General features: G+C 39.0%; 2 protein-coding genes across 3 annotated transcripts; both read right to left on the minus strand.

Annotated features, from left to right (window-relative positions):
* Positions 1-2,642: 2,642 nt before the first annotated feature.
* On the minus strand, positions 2,643-11,370 carry syt19 (synaptotagmin XIX). Its single transcript, XM_047595451.1, has 9 exons — positions 11,198-11,370; positions 8,828-9,062; positions 8,661-8,734; positions 6,555-6,668; positions 5,842-6,027; positions 5,519-5,671; positions 5,234-5,353; positions 3,983-4,094; positions 2,643-3,879 (listed from the first exon to the last, which is right to left on the minus strand). The coding sequence occupies exons 2-9, from the start codon at positions 9,027-9,029 to the stop codon at positions 3,572-3,574; spliced, it is 1,269 nt and encodes a 422-aa protein (XP_047451407.1). The 5' UTR covers positions 9,030-9,062; positions 11,198-11,370; the 3' UTR covers positions 2,643-3,571.
* Positions 11,371-12,764: 1,394 nt separating this feature from the next.
* On the minus strand, positions 12,765-17,274 carry si:dkey-12e7.4 (uncharacterized protein LOC558132 homolog). Of its 2 annotated transcripts, none has more exons than XM_047597270.1 (7): positions 17,224-17,274; positions 16,791-17,036; positions 16,540-16,591; positions 15,731-15,918; positions 14,245-14,418; positions 13,991-14,101; positions 12,765-13,900 (listed from the first exon to the last, which is right to left on the minus strand). In XM_047597270.1, exons 2-7 carry the CDS (start codon positions 16,941-16,943, stop codon positions 13,787-13,789), a joined length of 792 nt encoding a protein of 263 aa, XP_047453226.1. In that variant the 5' UTR covers positions 16,944-17,036; positions 17,224-17,274; the 3' UTR covers positions 12,765-13,786. The 2 variants fall into 2 exon arrangements, with proteins under 2 accessions (XP_047453226.1, XP_047453227.1); XM_047597271.1 differs by having other exon boundaries at positions 17,160-17,274.
* Positions 17,275-17,592: the final 318 nt, after the last annotated feature.

The raw sequence follows: 17,592 nt of genomic DNA on the forward strand, positions 1-17,592 counted from the left end.
GGTGAGGTTGTTCTTCCTTAGAAAAAAAGAGATGCTTCTGAGCCTTTTAAATAAAGTGGGTGGTGTTCTGGTGGTGCTGACTGTTGTTGGTCAAGTTCAGGTGGAATCTGGGTCTTGATATGTTGCAATACCAGTCTTTCCATACAGTTCATTATGACCGGTGTCGAGGCTACAGGCCGGTAATCATTCAGCCCTGCGATGGAGGAGGCTTGGGGCATAGGGATTATGGAAGCAGTTTTCAGACAGATGGGGACTGTGGCTTGCTGCAGCGAGTGTTTAAAATGATGGTGAATACTGCAGCAAGTTGACGGGCATATGCAGCACTCCATCCAGTCCTGGTGCTTTCCTGGTGTTAACGCCATGCAGGAAACTGATGTCTGGATGATGTTAACAGTGTGCCCTCTGCTGTCTTCTTCAAAGCATGCAAAAAAGGTGTTAAGTTTGTTTAGCAGAGAGGTGTCAACGGGGAAGGGATGTTGTGGCGCACCTTATAATCTATAACATTCCAAATGTCTTGCCACATTCAGTGCATTTACATGCACAGCTTATTTGAGCTATGGTCAAAATTCAACCTTCTGATTGCAATCCTTGACCCAGTTTACATGCAGCGGAGAAAATCTTGTTCAGCCCTCAGTGCTGAATCCCTGGCCTGTAGCAGTGAAGTAAAAGAATAACTAGAAGATTTGTATTTGTTGCATTATTATTCACACTCACATGCACACCTGGGGATCAATTTAGAGTCACCAATCAGCCTAACGAGCATGTCTTTGGAAGTGGGAGGAAGCCGGAGTACCCAGAGAAAAGCCACGCAGACACCACCCAGAAGGGCCCAAGCTGGACTCGAACCCAGACATTCTTGCTGGGAGGCATCAGCGCAAAATACACTATTCTTAGATGATAAAAAGAAATATATATGATTTCATCCTTTTTGATAAAGGACTGAATCACTGTTATAAAGACAAGAACAGGTCAACAATCAATAAACAGTAACCATTAACTTCTACAGTACTTCAGCAGTTTCAGTGAATATTGCATTGAGTCCTGCTTCTTAGAAAATGAAAAAAGACAAAATATGAAATGAAATGTTAACATTATATTTCTACAGGCCTCTAGGTACACCAATTATATAGACACATACCAAGCTAACTAACATTAAATTGTATCTGCTATCTAACTGCTGTCATTAATGTTAGTCAAAGTATCTTAATCAGTTATGCTAACAAATTGGCCTACTGAGCTAGCTAAAATAAGAAAAATTACTACATGGTCATATTTAAAGAAAGTTAAAGTAGTGTAATTTACCACCCTTGAAGTACTGACTTAGGCTCGCTAGGTAAAACAAGGAAAAACTAAAAATTACGTGGTCAATCCAATACATACACAGAGCCACAGGCATGGATACAGAGCTAACACTGCTACCTATCTGCTAACTTACTAGCTAGCAGTTTGGATAGTTAATGCAGTTAATTTACCACCGTTAAGGTACTAACTTTGGCTGGTTGGCTAGCTAAGACAATGCAAAACTAAAAATTACATGGTCATACTTAAGTTATACATTTAAATTAGCACATCAATCAAAGAGACAAATTGCTAGCTAGTTAGCTAGGTAAAAATATTTGCTCAGTTTATAGCGAATATTTTTACCTAGCTAACTAGCTAGCAGTTTGAATAGTGCAAGCTACTTAGCAGGCTAAAACAAGAAAAAAAAAACTAAAGATGTATATAGTTGTAATTAAAATAATATATGATAAATTGCAAAACACACACAGAGCTAACATTATATAACATCTAGTAGCTAGTTGCTGTGCAGTTTGGCTAGCGAGAAAACAAGGAAAAGTTACATTGGCCAATTCTAAACGATCATTTAAAGTAATAGCTTTAAAGTTATCGTAATGGGCAATTCAGTGATATTCACGAGATTAAAGGAGATAAATTAAACTGTCTGACATGAGTTCTGTAGACTTTTTGTTGATTTAACTCTTACCTTCAGTCTGGAATCATCTTCGGCAGTTGCTGCCTTCATATGAGCTTAAAGTGTTATCAAGAACTGATACTTAAATAAATAGATAAAGATAGGGTGACTAGACGTCCAAGATTTCTGTGGACAATCCGCGTTTTGGATGACCTGTCCCCCGGCTAAAGCTGTCCTCGAAAATGTCCCCGATTTTAGCTTTTTATGAATGAAAAAACAGAATAAATAAATAAATAATAACGTTATTACGGCAGCCGGTCATGCTGCTGTTGATGTTACAAAAGTTTAATTATGTTTAAATATAAATAAATATGTCAAAATAAATCAAACCGTAATTGTCCCTGTTTCTTCATTTCATCTTGATCACACTTATTTAATTTTTTATCTCGGAGCTGTAAAAGTACCCGGATTTCATTTCAGAAATCTGGTCACCTTAGATTTTTTAGCACAGTTAAACTTGTTGGATATCACTCTTACCTTACTCTCACGTCTGTTATTTTCCAATAATTAAAAAGATAGAGTCGCACATCTAATTTGACTTTTGTGGACTTTTGGTTGAGTTAATTCTTATCTTAAATAAAATAAAATAAAATAAAAAAGTCTTGAATTGCATGTATGCAGCTTATGTCATGATGTCTATGTATGCGGAAATAGTTTTCGTCATAGTGGCGTTTTATTACTTTCGTGAATATTGTATTTAGTTACTAACCGAAAAGGTGACCTAATAAATAAATAAATAAATAAAAATGTAAGCAGTTTAGGAAGAGAATCTGACACCAGACATGTATATACAATAAATAACTTGCCCAATACTAAATTACAAAAGACATAATGTTCCATTTTTCCCCTGAACATATACAGTAGATATCTTATAATTCTGAGTTTAAATTAATTTAATTCAGTATATCAGAACATTTTTTCCATGAAAAAGTTTCTGTTCTTACCTGTGTTACAACAGAAAAGTTTTCTCTTAAAATTAAATCATGCTTTGTAATTTCTTTCTTTTTTTCTTTCTTTTTTTTAATGATGTTTTATTGCTGTTTGATACATTCACATTTGACAGCCCAAATTATTTATTTATGACAAATATAATTACTAACAGTCCACGTTCATAACTAATTGTTGCAAAAATAACCATCACTTCAGTCCTCTGGGACTGATTCAGGTTTTGGCTGCTCACAGATAGAACTGAAGTTGATGAAATACTGTATAATGTAGTGCAACTCTTAAATGCTTTCATTGACAAAATAAGCTTAAACTGACATGTGGCGGCAGGGTAAAAACACCCTGCAACCTAGGTTTTAACATTTTTAATTGTGTCACAAAGAACAGCAAAGTTTATTCCTTCAAATTAACCGCAGAACTGCTGTAATCCTCATCTCAAGAGAGGTGTGCTTATGTCAGAATTCCAAAGCCCATAAGATCTGGAGCTAAAAACGAGACATGTGAGTGAACAAGCAGACCGAGTAGAGCAGTCCTTCCATTTCTGGAGCCAAGAAGAAAATGGGTTTAGGATCTGCCCTCAAGCTTAGCATCAGTTAAACAGGAACAGATAGGAACGTCCGGGAAGTGCATGAAAGGAGGTTTATCAGTTGTAGCTCAGAGCATCAGGCCGTGCCACTTTGCAACTGGCTGTCGGACTGAATGCATCATCAAGGTCCAGTGCTCGTCCTCTGAGCGCCTCTCCTTCCCCACACTCAGCTGTCCAATCATTTGTCTGGTTGACTTCCTTCCTGCGCGAGTCTCATACATAGAGACCAAGATTTTACACTGGTCCAGAGGAAACTCAGGCAGGGAAAACATGAGAACTTCATTGAAGACGGTCACCAGGCAGCGAGCCACCGCAGAGGTTTTCTGGTACCTCAGCTTGGACTGATTGCACTGGATGCTGACCCTGGCATGAAGGACTGAGCAGCACAGACACAGTTAAGGCCGTTTGGCAGGTGCACGTCAGACTGTACGAGTACAAAAGCCGGTGGTTTTATTTTTGCAGAGATGTCTAATATTTACCTGAATCCGAGCTTGTCTCGGTGAGGGGAATTCTGACCTTTAGCAGACCAACCTCAATCCTCTGAGAAGTGGGGAGAAACTTCAGTGACAGCATCACCTCCCCAACCAGATCCTGAGGCGCAGCAGACAGAGCAAATAGTGAGGGGAAAAACGCAACACAACAGCCTAATTTACATTGACTGCATGCAAACGCAGGCCTACTCTAAGTACTGTAATTGCACAGAGGATTGATACACTTTTAATACAAAATATGATGATACGACATTCATTGTTTAAGCAAAAAAAGGCAAAAAAAAAAAAAGTCTCTTTCAGTGTCTTTTGCTGATTTTATTTCTTTTTCTGTGGGAATAACAGAAGGTGGAAAAAAGCCACGTTCAAACATGAAATGAATAATATGAAAAATAATAATGAAAGAACAAATTAAATGCAACACTTAAAAAACTAACTCAGTATGAAGATACATTTACTCATTAGTATTTATAGGTACACAGGCCCTGAGCACTTTATTAGGGACACGCGTGCATCCTAGTATTCTGCCACCTCCCTGTAGGTTGATGGTCAAGACAAAATAATGAGCAGTTTTCACCACAATGCATCCAATACATTGTCTATAACAGTATCATTTATGGCAATGTTCTTAGGATATTTAACTTTTCCAGTGAGCACTTTTACTACTGCCATGTTTAATATTCCCTCTGTTAACTCTATAAATATCTTTATCATAACCATTTGTCATTCTATATATTTACATAGTCAGAATTTATGACTTGACTTTAGCTTACGGACTATTTTTAATTAATATTACTGTTAAATTGAATTCAATTAAAGGAAAATATGGGAAAGTCGGCGCAATATTTAGTTTTCCTGTTTTATGTTGATGTTTGCAGACTTTGATTACATCTTAAGATAATGTTCTGTAATAGAACAGAATGGATTACAATCGAACAGCCTTAATTGTCACTTGTTAAATCTATAGAACACGAGGCGACCCATGCTTGCAAACTAATAATAAGATTACAATTATTACCAGCATGAAGAGAAACAAAAACAGAAGTAAAAAGAAAATACATAATCTAAATCTAAGTCAGAATGGAATGAAATTGAATGGACTATAATAAAAATGTGAATAAAAATCTAAACTGTGGGATTGAAAATATGGTTAGGGAATACATGGTTATATGTGCAGTTTACCTAAACTAACAATGAGGATGACTTACAAAGTGTGTGTGTGTGTGTGTCCTCCCACTGTACCTTCTGGGGGAACTGCAGCTCCTCTTGTAGCTCCAGAGGATATGTGATGTTGTGCTGCCCTAGAGCAACCCTCACTTCTCCTAACACGGTGTGCCTGGAGAATTTGTCAAAGTCCCTCACCTGAGAGGCACACAGACAGGTGAAACACAATTTACTTAAAGAAACCCACAAAGTAAAACACCTCGACTCTGTAATGGGCTAGCTACGGTCCAACGTCTTGGAAGTGTTTCCTTAACCCTGGTGAATTGAGATGTTAATGAGAGATGTGTTTGTGTGCTGCAGGACCTCCATCCTGAGGTTGAAGTGGTGGAGATTATTCTTGTCCTCTTGCAGAATGCAGCTGAACTGGTCTCCGAACACGGGGTTACAGCTGCCTTTCACGATGCGAGTCCGCCACTCCTGCAGCACCGTCCACAGGACCCGCTTCGTCCCTTCCACCTGAGGGGATCACAGCCGTAGTTCTTAACAACCTCGGGCGTTTGTGCAGAAACGCTGCTCCAGCTGACAACTAAAGGACAGCGCTGACATATTTCTGCTTAAGCAAATGGACACCAAATACACCCCGAACTGGCTTATTTACCGGATGAAACAAAGGTGACGTAAATTACCTCCTCGTCCTTCAAGTCGTCCAATTCCACTGCCTCTGACCCTGCCCACATGAGTCGCACCTTGACGAATGGCTGGAGGCTGTGGTTCTCACTGTGCTCCAGAAGGCCCTCCACCTGCAGCACGGTGACCACCAGACTGGACTGCAGCCGGTCATAGTAGATGGAATACCGTAGGGTACCATCAACCTGGGCGAAGAGGAGGACACGTTAGAAAAGCAGACCTTGATCACACGTTGTTTAAGATCACTGGAGCACCACAGATCTCTCTGGTGGCACACTGAAGGGACCCAACCCTTAGGTTTGGAACCAGTACAAGTCAACATTAAAGCAACTATCTAAAGCTACTTCAAATCAATACGAGCAGTAACATTTATGATTCAGAATTATATGATAATTAGTCACATTTAATATATATAATAAATATTAGCTGCTAAATAAGTACATTAATTATGTGCACATTTGCTTATCTACTGATCACATTTCGTAATCATATTCAAATAGTGTCCATAATAAATAAAATAGTCAGATTGTGAAGATGACATTAGCGCAGAGGAACTCCCCTTTAACTGAAAAGACGGACACCATTTATTTTATGATCTATTCTCTCTGGGTAACACACACCGCTGTAAGACGTCTGTTTTAATTTTTGAACCCAAACTGGCAGATGACGAATAAGAAATGACATCGTGATCACGCAGTAACAACCGTTTAACCTTTTTAATGGTCGTCTGCTCTGCTATGTCCCCGTCCGCCGGGCTGCATCCTGATGAGGCGGCCTGAGAAAGACAGCGACTCAGTCTGTGGGCCTCGGTGCTGACATTCTCCTCCTGCACAGAGCGCACAACACAAACACGTCACAAACGCCCAGATGTTTTTAGAGACGCCTACAGCACCTCACCTCTAGCTCAAGTGAATGTATCAACTCTCCTTTTGTTTGGACAGAATGCTCACAAAGCTTTATGCACACAGACAATGCTGCATTGAACTGGTGCACCTTCACAGACGTAGCAACGCAGCCTGAGTATTTCATGAACTTGTGCTGACATACTGGTTGTGTTGCATGAAGCAAACAGTAGACAATGCAAATAAACGCTGTGTTCAAACTCAGTTTACACTGAGCAAATACAAAGTAACTAAGACAACTATGGTTTAGTAACCCAATTCATTTAACAGGTGTAATTGCAATAAAGCTAAAGGCTCAACTTCAGTATGGCGTCCTGTTGTATTTCTCTCATATTTAAAATAACTTCAGGTCCACACAAGTCTCGCATTGCTACAACACATCCTGGTATATACGGTATCTGCAATTTTCCAGGAAGAGCTTCTTGAGTCTTTGTTTTGTTTGCAGCTGACATGCCTAGACGTCCGCCATCTCTAAGTGTGTCATGAATTGATCTCAATACATGACATATGCATGAGAACACAACAGTAATAGTAAGATGTGGAAACAAAAGTTCACCCCTTGCCTTAAAAATAAGACAAAATTCAACCTGATGAAAAAGCAGTTTTAATAATTGTTTCTAGTTTCATTTTGATAGTGTAAGTTGGATAACACTAACCCGTTTAAAAGAAATAATTTCCAGCTATACTACATTTATATCACTTTAAGTAGAGAGAACTAATGCTTTAGATTTCTCCTCTTGTCGATTAATGGCAAGTTTTAAACTTTATCTAAACTTCAAACAGATTCAACTCACATCTCGTTCATTTGGAAAATTTGACATTTATTTCATTGAGGCCGCTTAGAGAGGAGGACTTTGAAATATGATCCATCGTGAAATCCATTCCTGGTAGTGAAATGGTTTTCTAATATCCACCCATCCATTACGTGACGCTGTAATGCTGTAGTTGAATCATAATGGCAGCGGCCTCCATATTTCCCACTATTCATATTACATCATCCATCCTCCTCAAAACTCAAAACTCAAAGACATGACTTAAATGAACAAAACTCACATGACGTTGTGTCAAAGGATTACTTTAAGATTTGAAAATGTATTAAATTCATTCCTAAGAACTCATCATAACGATTGGAAATAGAGAAAAAACATGTTCACATAACTTAATGGGACTTATGTTTTACGGCGTAGGTCTTTAACAGGGAGTCCGCGGAGGCAATTTCTTTAAACACACATTAACATGAATCCAAGATATTTTAGTAAAGGGATAAGGGATAGCTTAATGCTGAATGCAAAATGATAATAATAATTGTTTTACAGCGTAAGAATATATATATATATTTCAGCTACAAGCCCAAAATGAGACTGCTTCATAAAGTTACACTTTACAATTCAAATTCATCTTCTTCAGACAAAAGGCGGCGGTTTCCTTGAAATTTTCAAACAGCGATTTTATTCTAGTTTATCTCTAATTTAACTTTTGTTAATGTTTGTGATGGTTCTCATTCATCAAAGCTAAGAGAAAAGGAGTCGCACTTGTTTATGTTTTCTTATAGACACTCATTCAAGTAGTTTAGACTGGTGGTTTTTATTTGGAACATCTGTGGGTAGCGCCCACCTGTTCAGATTAGATTAGATCAGATTAACATGTCTGGTATCGTTTCCACAGCCACTAATACTCTAACTATTTGTTAGAGACTGTGTAAGAGGTCTCAGTTTACCTTCCCTGTTCAGATCAACTCTCTGTGTTATCAAAGAACTGGGGGTTACATGATGTAACCAGAAAATTTTAAACAGAAAGCTTCCTTTACTCCTATTTTCAAGCCATCTTGTCTTTTATGGCTAAAATAGGAAAACTTTATCCTTTAAATGTGAATATGAACTGATGATGGGGAATGTTTTGACTGCACTTCCTCTAACCTTGGTGCTTGGAGCTCCTGCGTAGTTTTCTGCAGTTGTTGGCTTTTCTTCTGTGTACAGCAGATCAGTGTTAACTAGGTAAAACCATACACAGAGACGATTTGTTATTACAATATTTCACTCTCAAACATGGTTCTGTTTAATAACGTACCATAATCTCTACTCACCTGCACCTTGCTGGACGTACGTGCCGCGCGTCTGTGTGCAAAATCTCAATATCTGCCAGGCCAAGATGGCCAGAGCCAACAGCAGGAGAGTGACAGAGATGCCAAGAATGCTGTACTTGATCACAATTGAGAATGGCATCCTCAGCGCTCCAGCAGCTGGAAGGAGTCCAAAATGACACGGAAAGACTAAAAGAGGCAACATGAGTCTCTGCCTCCATGTGGTCTACACATACTTCTGAAAGACAGGAGGACAGACCATGTGAGGACCATAGTTCTGGGCGGTTTGAGGGCTCAATCATTCAGAAGCGACATGAGCATTTCAAAACTTCAATAACCAACTACAGCATTAGTTCTCTATAGACAAAAAAAAAAGAAAAAGAAAATGTTAGAATTGTTAGACCAACTTAAAAAAATTACTTCAATTGGTAACATGCAGTTTTTTCAACTTAAGTTTGCAAGTTAGATTAACACAATTGATTTGAGGCAGATACAGTTAATAATTTGAGTGCTTTGAAATCAACAGTTTACATTAATGCAACCACTTAGAAGTTTTGACTTGAACTCGGACCTTCTCACTGGGAGGCATCAGTGTAAGTGTATGTGTGAAGTGTGTTTTAAGATAATGTTCAGCATATTAATCTAATAGGGAGAAATTCCTTTAAACCAAGTAAACAGATTCATTTACGACTTTCAGTCAATCAAACAGAAGAGAGAAGTCTTTCAAAAAAACAAACAAAAAAAAAAACATCTTGACATCAGACACACAAAAATGAGACCCAAAGAAACTCACACACTTTGACTTGAATAAGAATAGTAGGTTAATTGAACAATTTGAGTAATTTCAAGTTGATGTAATCCACAGAAGTACACTGCCATGACTAAAGCAGAAAACTGAGTGAGACCCATGCAAAACATTACTTCATCTACTACACAAATACACTTTTTAGAGTGTAGTTTTTTGCGTGTAACAGCAAAGCTAAGATATGTGCAGGTGGTTGCTAGTTTCATATTCCCCAAAACATTTATCCTTTATCGAATGGGACGACATATCTGTCCGAGGTGGACACGTTGCCAGTACACTGAAGCCAACACACAGTCAAAAAAAAAAAAAAACACACCAATCAACCAATGACTGTTTTTGGTACCTGTACACAACCCTTGCAAGAAAACATGTAAACACCACAGAGAAAGGACCCAGTCGGCCAGAAAGTTGGAACTCCAAACCGTCCTGCTGCAAGTGACAATTAAAGTAATCACAAGTGAAATCATCAGTGGAGTAGCCGTGTTAGTCAACAGCAGGAGGATTTCAGCTTGAGCTCACATTTACATTCACAACCGTGTACGTGTCTTCAGTTTGAACAGAAGCTTAACTCTGTTGTTTAATGTTTTGCAGGCCAATGACAAAATAATAAAGATGTTAAAGGTAACATACTAATAATCAAACGCAGCAGGTTGCATTAGCAGACAAATTGGACCAAGGCCTAAATACTCATGTAGGCATATGTATTCATAAGCTACTGAATAACAACTGCACAATACTCCAACCTAGCATCATGTGCTCTCCTTTGTATCATGTTTCTTCGCTGCGTTAGTTCAGGTTTGGAGGGTTTCAGTCTCTGGGATTTGTAGAGTATCTGCACACAATTTGGATTCTGTAATTTTGTTGTTAATTGAAGAACATCTGGTATGTGAGGTTGGACTTTTATGATGAAAACAACAGAGCTCTTAAGTCTGTTGGCCAAAGTGACCAGTGTGGAGGGCTAGAATTGTCCTCAGCCGGCTTCGTCCATGCAGAGAAGAAGATCAGCACAACTTTGCGGCTTTTATTTCAAATTGAATGAGCTGCTCTTCACCACATTAAACATGAAATTAAAAAAAGGAAAAAAGGATACAGTGCGACATATACTGTGACCTTTTTAAGACACTGTGAACAAAGTTTAGGGCTTCAACAGTAGTTTCACACTAGACTGGAAAACAACAACAAAAAAAAAGAAACAAAACGCAGCAGTTTGCACTAACATTTAAGTCTCCCATTGTATGAGTGGCACAGAAATTTAGTTCAACTGTCTCAACTATAAAGGCGTGATAATCTTCTATCATAAACGGTCTAGTCAAATAATACTTGTCCTGCTCATACTATATGCAAACGCCAGGTGAACTCTGCTAGGAACACCATCCACAAAGCAGAATGTGTAAAACATTATTCTTCTTAAAAGCCAATGTGAAAATTAATTTATTTTGTCATGTTGTGCGAATTAGCTCAAATAGTCTTCATAAAGGAAAGGTAACGGCAGAAATCCCTTGCGTTGCTGTGCAGAACATCTGTCACTGCTTTTCCACTTAAATCAATAACACTTTAAGGACATTTACCTGTAATAAGTAATAAAAACTCGTCTCTTTTTTCAGCAGTTGAAGCACCATCCTGGGCTATAAATCCACGCTGTGAGCCGCTTACATTCCCACAGTAAAAAAGAACTCGCCTCCAACAGAAATTCAAACTAAGGACCTTATCAGTGTTACTCCTGCTTTGGGCTCTCTCTCTCTCTCCCTTTCTCTCCCTTTTTCTCCCTCCCTCCCTCATTCTCTCCCTTTACACAGACACACCTAACACAGGACTTTCTGCACACCATTCTGGGCTAACAGGTTTGATAGCATCAGCTGATCTTCCCCTTAAAGACGTCTTGCCAAATGTTCACGTCAGAGAAAGTATTCAAACAGAACAATGGTTTAAACACATCAGCTTATTTCATCCCCGGGGTGATCAGCTACAGGAAGTCCTGAAGTACTATGTGTCTTTCTCAGTCGCATTCTGTTTTATACTTTGCACACAGGTTTGGTGTTCCTTTATCTAAGCCGCGTGTTCGGTTTGACAGCTGTGCTCCATCTGTTTCGTCATCTGTTCACAAAACAGCGGTGGCTACAGGTGCTACAACGATGATAACGCACAACTTCAACAGCCTGAAACCCGAGTGCGGCATCACGCCCTCCAACTACTTAGTCCTAGAGTTAATTTCTTGCAGAGTCACATTGTTTTGCAGAAATGCCTCACTGAAACCAAGGCCCGCAATGTGAAAGAGGAAATGTATCAAAACAACAACAACAAAAAATGCACTAACAGCTTTACTGTAAGTCGCCTTGATGTCGAAAGATTAGAAACATGACACTCGGAGAATGAGGAAGAAAAACATATTGACAAAAGATCCGGCTTTCCTTGTTGGACCATGTTCGTGATAAGTTAAGGATATTATTTTAGTTTAATGCAAATGTCACCTTTTTAAACTCAAAAGTCAACAATGAGAGATCAAAAGTATGGAAAAGAGCTAGCATGTTAGCATATTTTATGATTCGGTTTTTCATCCAAGATTCCAGTTTGGTGCCCATACAATAAGTGAAAGATTGAATTGTGTGGATGAACAATCGGCTGAAGTCATTTTAACTGTTGTGTGGGCGGACGACACAGAAGTATGTTACAGTAATCCTGTCCCTCACCGACAACAAATACTTCCTGACACTTTTTTCTTTATTTGCAGTTTAGATAGATGTATTATTATTTGGTTATCAACAAAAGGGAAGTATGTTTTTTCCTCCTTTACCTGTAAAATTCAGTAATATAACGTAGACAAATTAACAGGCAGATGAAACTTTGTATCATCTGCAAAAATTATGAACACTTTATCATCTTTTCATAACACTAACTAGATGTATAAAGAAAATAAAAAGCAGTGGCCCAACAGTTGAGCCTTGAGGAACACCACAATATCTACCTCGGTCATTTCAACCAGTTAGATAAGACAACAAACCTCCAACTTCATAGGCCAACTCAGTTTTCCCATCCCCATGAAGATCGCGGTACTATGGACTGAAGCAGAACTACATCAAACAGCTGCTTCAGGGTTGAAAACTAATAGTGGCTCAACAAATGACTCTTCTACTGAAATACACTTGTACCGAATTTCCAACTTTATTACTGTTTCACTTCAATAATGCAAATATGAATGGTCTAGACAGTAACAATTTAAGAATAGCTAATACATTTCCTTATGAAACTTGCACCAACAGCTGTGTGTATTATTGTTGACATGGTAAACTAGTACATTTGTAACACATTATTAACAGTCATACTGCTTAATTTGATTTTGCAGCTTTACACTGTAGGAAACATGGAAGCCAGAAGAAATTGTTGGAGAGATAATTTACACAGAAGTTTGGTTTGTGACTCATCCTTAATCTCCAACAGTTTGATGTTGTTGTTTTTTTTTAGAAACATCAGATAAAAACTTTTTTTTTTTTAAATGCTGTTTACCTGTTTTCAGATTTCCCTCTCGCTTTGCCCTTGGTGAACTAAAAACACATATTTATTCAAAAATGTAAACAATCAAGATGGTTACAATTTGTTGTAGATTTGTCCAATTGCTTCCAGATGCATTTTGGTCATTTTTGGTCTAACAACATTTTTCTTTCCTGTTATATAGGACATATGGTGTGAGTGCCTGTACATTCCTGCTGCAACTGTTAAATTTCCCAGTTTGGGATGAATAAAGCATCTATCTATTAAACTTTTTTATTAGAGGTAACAGATTAATTTGCATTTCTCTTGCAATGCCAGGGTAACATATTTCAAGTGAGGTACGCTCACATTTTGATCCCTGATGGGAGGCTAAATAGTTTTCTCCTAAAGCACCGTCATTGAGTGGGGCAGCTCAGACACACTATATCATACATACTGTATCTACAATTTGTTGTCCAAAAGACAAGTAATATTGCACACTCCGAACACTTCAAAGCCATCTTTACGTGTTGCATCTAGGTAAAATATGCAAAATGTATTCTAGCAGAAAAATGTAGATGAAGCAATAACCCTGACCTTAAGCCACGGGGGGAAACAATCATCTCTGCATAGTCAAAGTTAATCAGCACTTCCTGAATTGTCATCCTACTCATTACTGTCATGATGGTGGATCACCACGGCAATTGTTCTCCGGTGTAGTTCAGGAATGACCCGTGATCCTGTTCAGTCAGCCCACCAATCACATTCAACATGGAAGAAATGCTCTCCTCGGGACTCAGTGGAGCCTGGAAGGAGAAGGAGACGCAAATGCAATTGGACAATCTTAAAAAAAAAATCAAGATGAAAAAACACAGGAAAAGCGTGCAGGCCTTTACCTCAGAACCCCCCATGTCAGTGCGGACCCAACCGGGATGTATCGCCATACAGAGGATCCCGTCAGGCTCCAGGTCTATCGCCATAGAGCGACTAACCATGTTTAAGGCACTCTGGAAAGAAGATGAGCAGGTAAAAGTTATCATGTAACATATTGAAAAGGTCACTCCAATTGAACCTACACCGAAGTACAGTTCGCCGACAACACGTGTCTTAACAGTGCTTTGCCAGTGTTGCCTTTCAACAGTAACGATACCTTGGATGTCCTATAGGGGTACCACCTGAAGGTGTCGGCCCTCTCGCCCCAGTTCAGCTCCACAGATCCAAGCAGAGAGGTCACGTTAATCACCGCTGCTCTCTGGATGCCCATACTCGACGAGTTTCCTGCTCCTTTTCTGGAAGCAGCTCGCTTCAGCAGAGGCAGAAAGGCCTGGTAGAGGCAAACAAACAAACAAACAAACAAACAATAATATTAGTTATTTGTGTCCTGACCCAAACCTAGACACACAACAATCTAACTTATGATTTAATCTTGCGGGTTTGAGAAGGTGTGGATGTGGTCAGTGCTGCTCTCTGGTGGTAGGATATTCTTACTACACATAAATATGGTCTAAATTCTGCAAACTTTGTATACAAAACTAAAAGAAAGATGCAGTGAAAGTTCGACTTTATAATAGTAAACATATTTCAGAAGAAAGTCTGTTTAATTTAGAAAATTTAATTACAAATATATAGATGCACATACACATATACGCACACCTCTAAGCATTTATGATACCGCTAATCCAGTCTGAATGTACCGTTTTTAGTTTGTTTGTTTTGAAAGAGTCAATGTAAGATAATAACACAAATAAACAAATAAATAAATAATAAAGCTTAGTACAGCTACAGAGTTCAGTTCCCTGCTTTTCAACAAGGCGAGTGCTGGATATTTAGTTTCTGAACATTTAATTTGACTTAAGGCAACAGCTAATGATTATTTTTTTGTTTAATCTGCTAATTACTCTCCCAAATGACCAACACAGAGAATGAAATAATCCTCAAAATGTCAATAAATAGTGAACGATGTCTATCACAATTTTCTATTGTCCACCAAGAGAAAATAATTAATTTGCCTAAAACAAAGAAAAGCAGCGAACCCTCTTATAATTGTTTGCAAACAATTATTCAAATGATAAACTAAATATCAACACAGATCCGAGGACATTTCTTCTTGTGTAGTTCTCCCGAGCTGTGCAAATAATGAGCTGAAATGAAGTATAAAAAGTTTCTGAAGCCCGTAGAGAGAAAGAAGCGGCTGGGTTCTGCTCTCTGATATTTATTGTTCTCTTACAACCACATTTACAATTGTTACAGAGTGTTGGGCAGCACTGTGGCCTTGGCAGCTACAAAAACCGTCCTTAAATGGGGGCAAACTGTGCGTCAGCAAGAATCTGCCCCGCTGACATGCTTTTGATCAGCAGTTGAATTTTTACCAGCTGCTCTGCAGTCCGCCCTGTACTCTGAGGGCAACCGAAACCAGACTTTTAATTAATATTTATATCATGCGGTCTGCCCCAGGCTAAGGGGCTGAGATTCTTTTGTCCATCAAGGTCATCTTTTTGTGTTAGTGTACAGCATTCAACAAACGAATCGCTCTGAGGTCCGGCTCCTGGAAACTTTTGTTTCACCATCTGTTGAAGGAGGAGCTTCCGAACAATACGAGCAGGCACAAAGGCATGTAAATGTAAATAAAAAAATACCTTTGTGATCATCAGAGGGGCCACGGCGTTGGTGTGAAAGTTTTCTATCATCATCTCCGCGGTAACAGAGTTAAAGTCGGCCTTTACGTTGATCCCCGCGTTGTTGATCAGGCAGTTGAGACCCTCCTCTTGCACCAGCTGGCTCACCTCTTGCATACACTTCTCTATGCTCTCCTGGTTCACCACATCTAGTACAAAACACATTAACACTATGAATCACATAACAAGAAGGCAAAGCCGAATATTAAGAAATGCCTTCAGCAAGAAAAGATCAGCAGGTGTTTAAGAGGTGGCCATGAAACGTGGCTCACATCATCCTAATGACTCATTGTGCATTCAATTATTCACCGTACCAGTATCAAACAGGCCTGCGCCTTGAGGAGTGATAGTTGCATTTATTTCTGGAGCAACTTCACCTGCTACCAAGGTACATGGAGGAGGAAAATAAACTGTAGAACTAATAAGGGTCTAATAAAGTTGTTCCTTATACTACAAAAGCTGCAGTGGTCAGACTCTCCCATCCTCAACACAAAACCTTGGTGAAAGATTAAAAAGAAAAGAAAGAAAACAAATAAATATTGTGACATTGCAGAGGAGTATCAAAACAATTCCACAGCAAATGCTTGCTGTAATCAAAGCTAAAAGTGTATGTTTGTGTGTGTATCTTTTTTTAAATATTTTTTTACTTTTATATTTACCCAGTATTTTTTTATTGCAATTTTATGTTTTAGTTTTTTTTTTATTTAGTTCTTTTTTTTTTAAATGGCACTCATGTGACAAATCATGGGATGCATTTTTCTCGGTCTTACCCAGAGGAACTACGTGCACGTGGGCATACTTCTTTGCCAGTTCCTGAAGTTTCTGTGGGTTAAATTTCATAATCAGTGAGGGGAACAATGGCGCCTCGTAGTGGCGAAACAATATTTAACTACTTTACGCAACGTTGCCCATTTTTTTCCCCTTCTATTTCGATTTAGCGCATTAAAAATTGAAAACAAAACATTTAAAAACAAAACATTGAAAGCGCTATCGGTGTAGCAAACTACCCGGAAGTGTTTACCTGTGCACACGCGGGGGTCCGGGCCGTGGCTATGATCTTGCCCGGTGAGAAACTTGAGCTCGCCAGGCTGTCCACCAGCTGCAGGCCGAGCCCCCGGTTGGCTCCCGTCACCAGGACGGAGCCGCAGTGTTTGAAATTCATGGCGCCGCTCATCGTTACCTGTGGCTGGACTCCGTGGCCTCCGGCGGGTGAGTTTTTCTTCTCAAGAAATCCCAGTCGCTAATCTGCGGGGCGCTGAACCAGAGCCTTTACACGACAGAGACAGAAGAGAGCATTAAGTAGCGTCAACGACGGAGGCTTAAAAACAACTTAGCCGATAACAACGCGCTCTGAAGTGTAGAGCTTAATGGTAAAGTTACAAAAATTAACCTTAAATCGCAACTCGATGTTAAAAATGCACAGAAATCTGCAGAAACATGGGAGTAAGTTTAACCTTAGCGCCTGGTGGGTTCGGATTTCCCACAATTCCACGCGCACGAATGACGCATTGCTGCGTTAGCGCATTATTATTATTATTAGATAACAGGAGCAGGTTTCTATTAAAAACTTTTAATTAATCAGGTTAATTCTTATTATTATATATATATTTTTTGAGTTTCATGCGATCAGCCATGTGATAATAGAAATAAATGTGCTCAGAGAGAGGTAAATAGTAGTGTTTACACTCACCAAAATATGCTACTAATAATCAGAATATTAGTCTAATCAGACTGAAAAGAAAAATCTCTCATGAATCAACCTCAGTCAAGGGCTGACATTAGGGATAGGCGCAAATGGTGACTTGTAAAGTGAATATTTGTGA

This window comes from Mugil cephalus, chromosome 10 (assembly GCF_022458985.1).
Source record: "Mugil cephalus isolate CIBA_MC_2020 chromosome 10, CIBA_Mcephalus_1.1, whole genome shotgun sequence".
In the NCBI taxonomy this organism is placed as follows: domain Eukaryota; kingdom Metazoa; phylum Chordata; class Actinopteri; order Mugiliformes; family Mugilidae; genus Mugil; species Mugil cephalus.

Bases quoted from the DNA above. Each gene is read 5' to 3' on its own strand.
- si:dkey-12e7.4 (XM_047597270.1), bottom strand. From the start codon at position 16,943: ATGAGCGGCGCCATGAATTTCAAACACTGCGGCTCCGTCCTGGTGACG. The intron at 15,919-16,539 runs GTAAGACCGAGA...GTTTTGTACTAG, and splicing joins CGTGCACGTAGTTCCTCTGG to ATGTGGTGAACCAGGAGAGC. The intron at 14,419-15,730 runs GTATTTTTTTAT...TGCCTCTACCAG, and splicing joins CCCCTCTGATGATCACAAAG to GCCTTTCTGCCTCTGCTGAA.
- syt19 (XM_047595451.1), bottom strand. From the start codon at position 9,029: ATGTTGCCTCTTTTAGTCTTTCCGTGTCATTTTGGACTCCTTCCAGCT. The intron at 6,028-6,554 runs GTTAAACGGTTG...CTCTTCGCCCAG, and splicing joins AGCAGACGACCATTAAAAAG to GTTGATGGTACCCTACGGTA. The intron at 3,880-3,982 runs GTAAATATTAGA...TGTGCTGCTCAG, and splicing joins CGAGACAAGCTCGGATTCAG to TCCTTCATGCCAGGGTCAGC.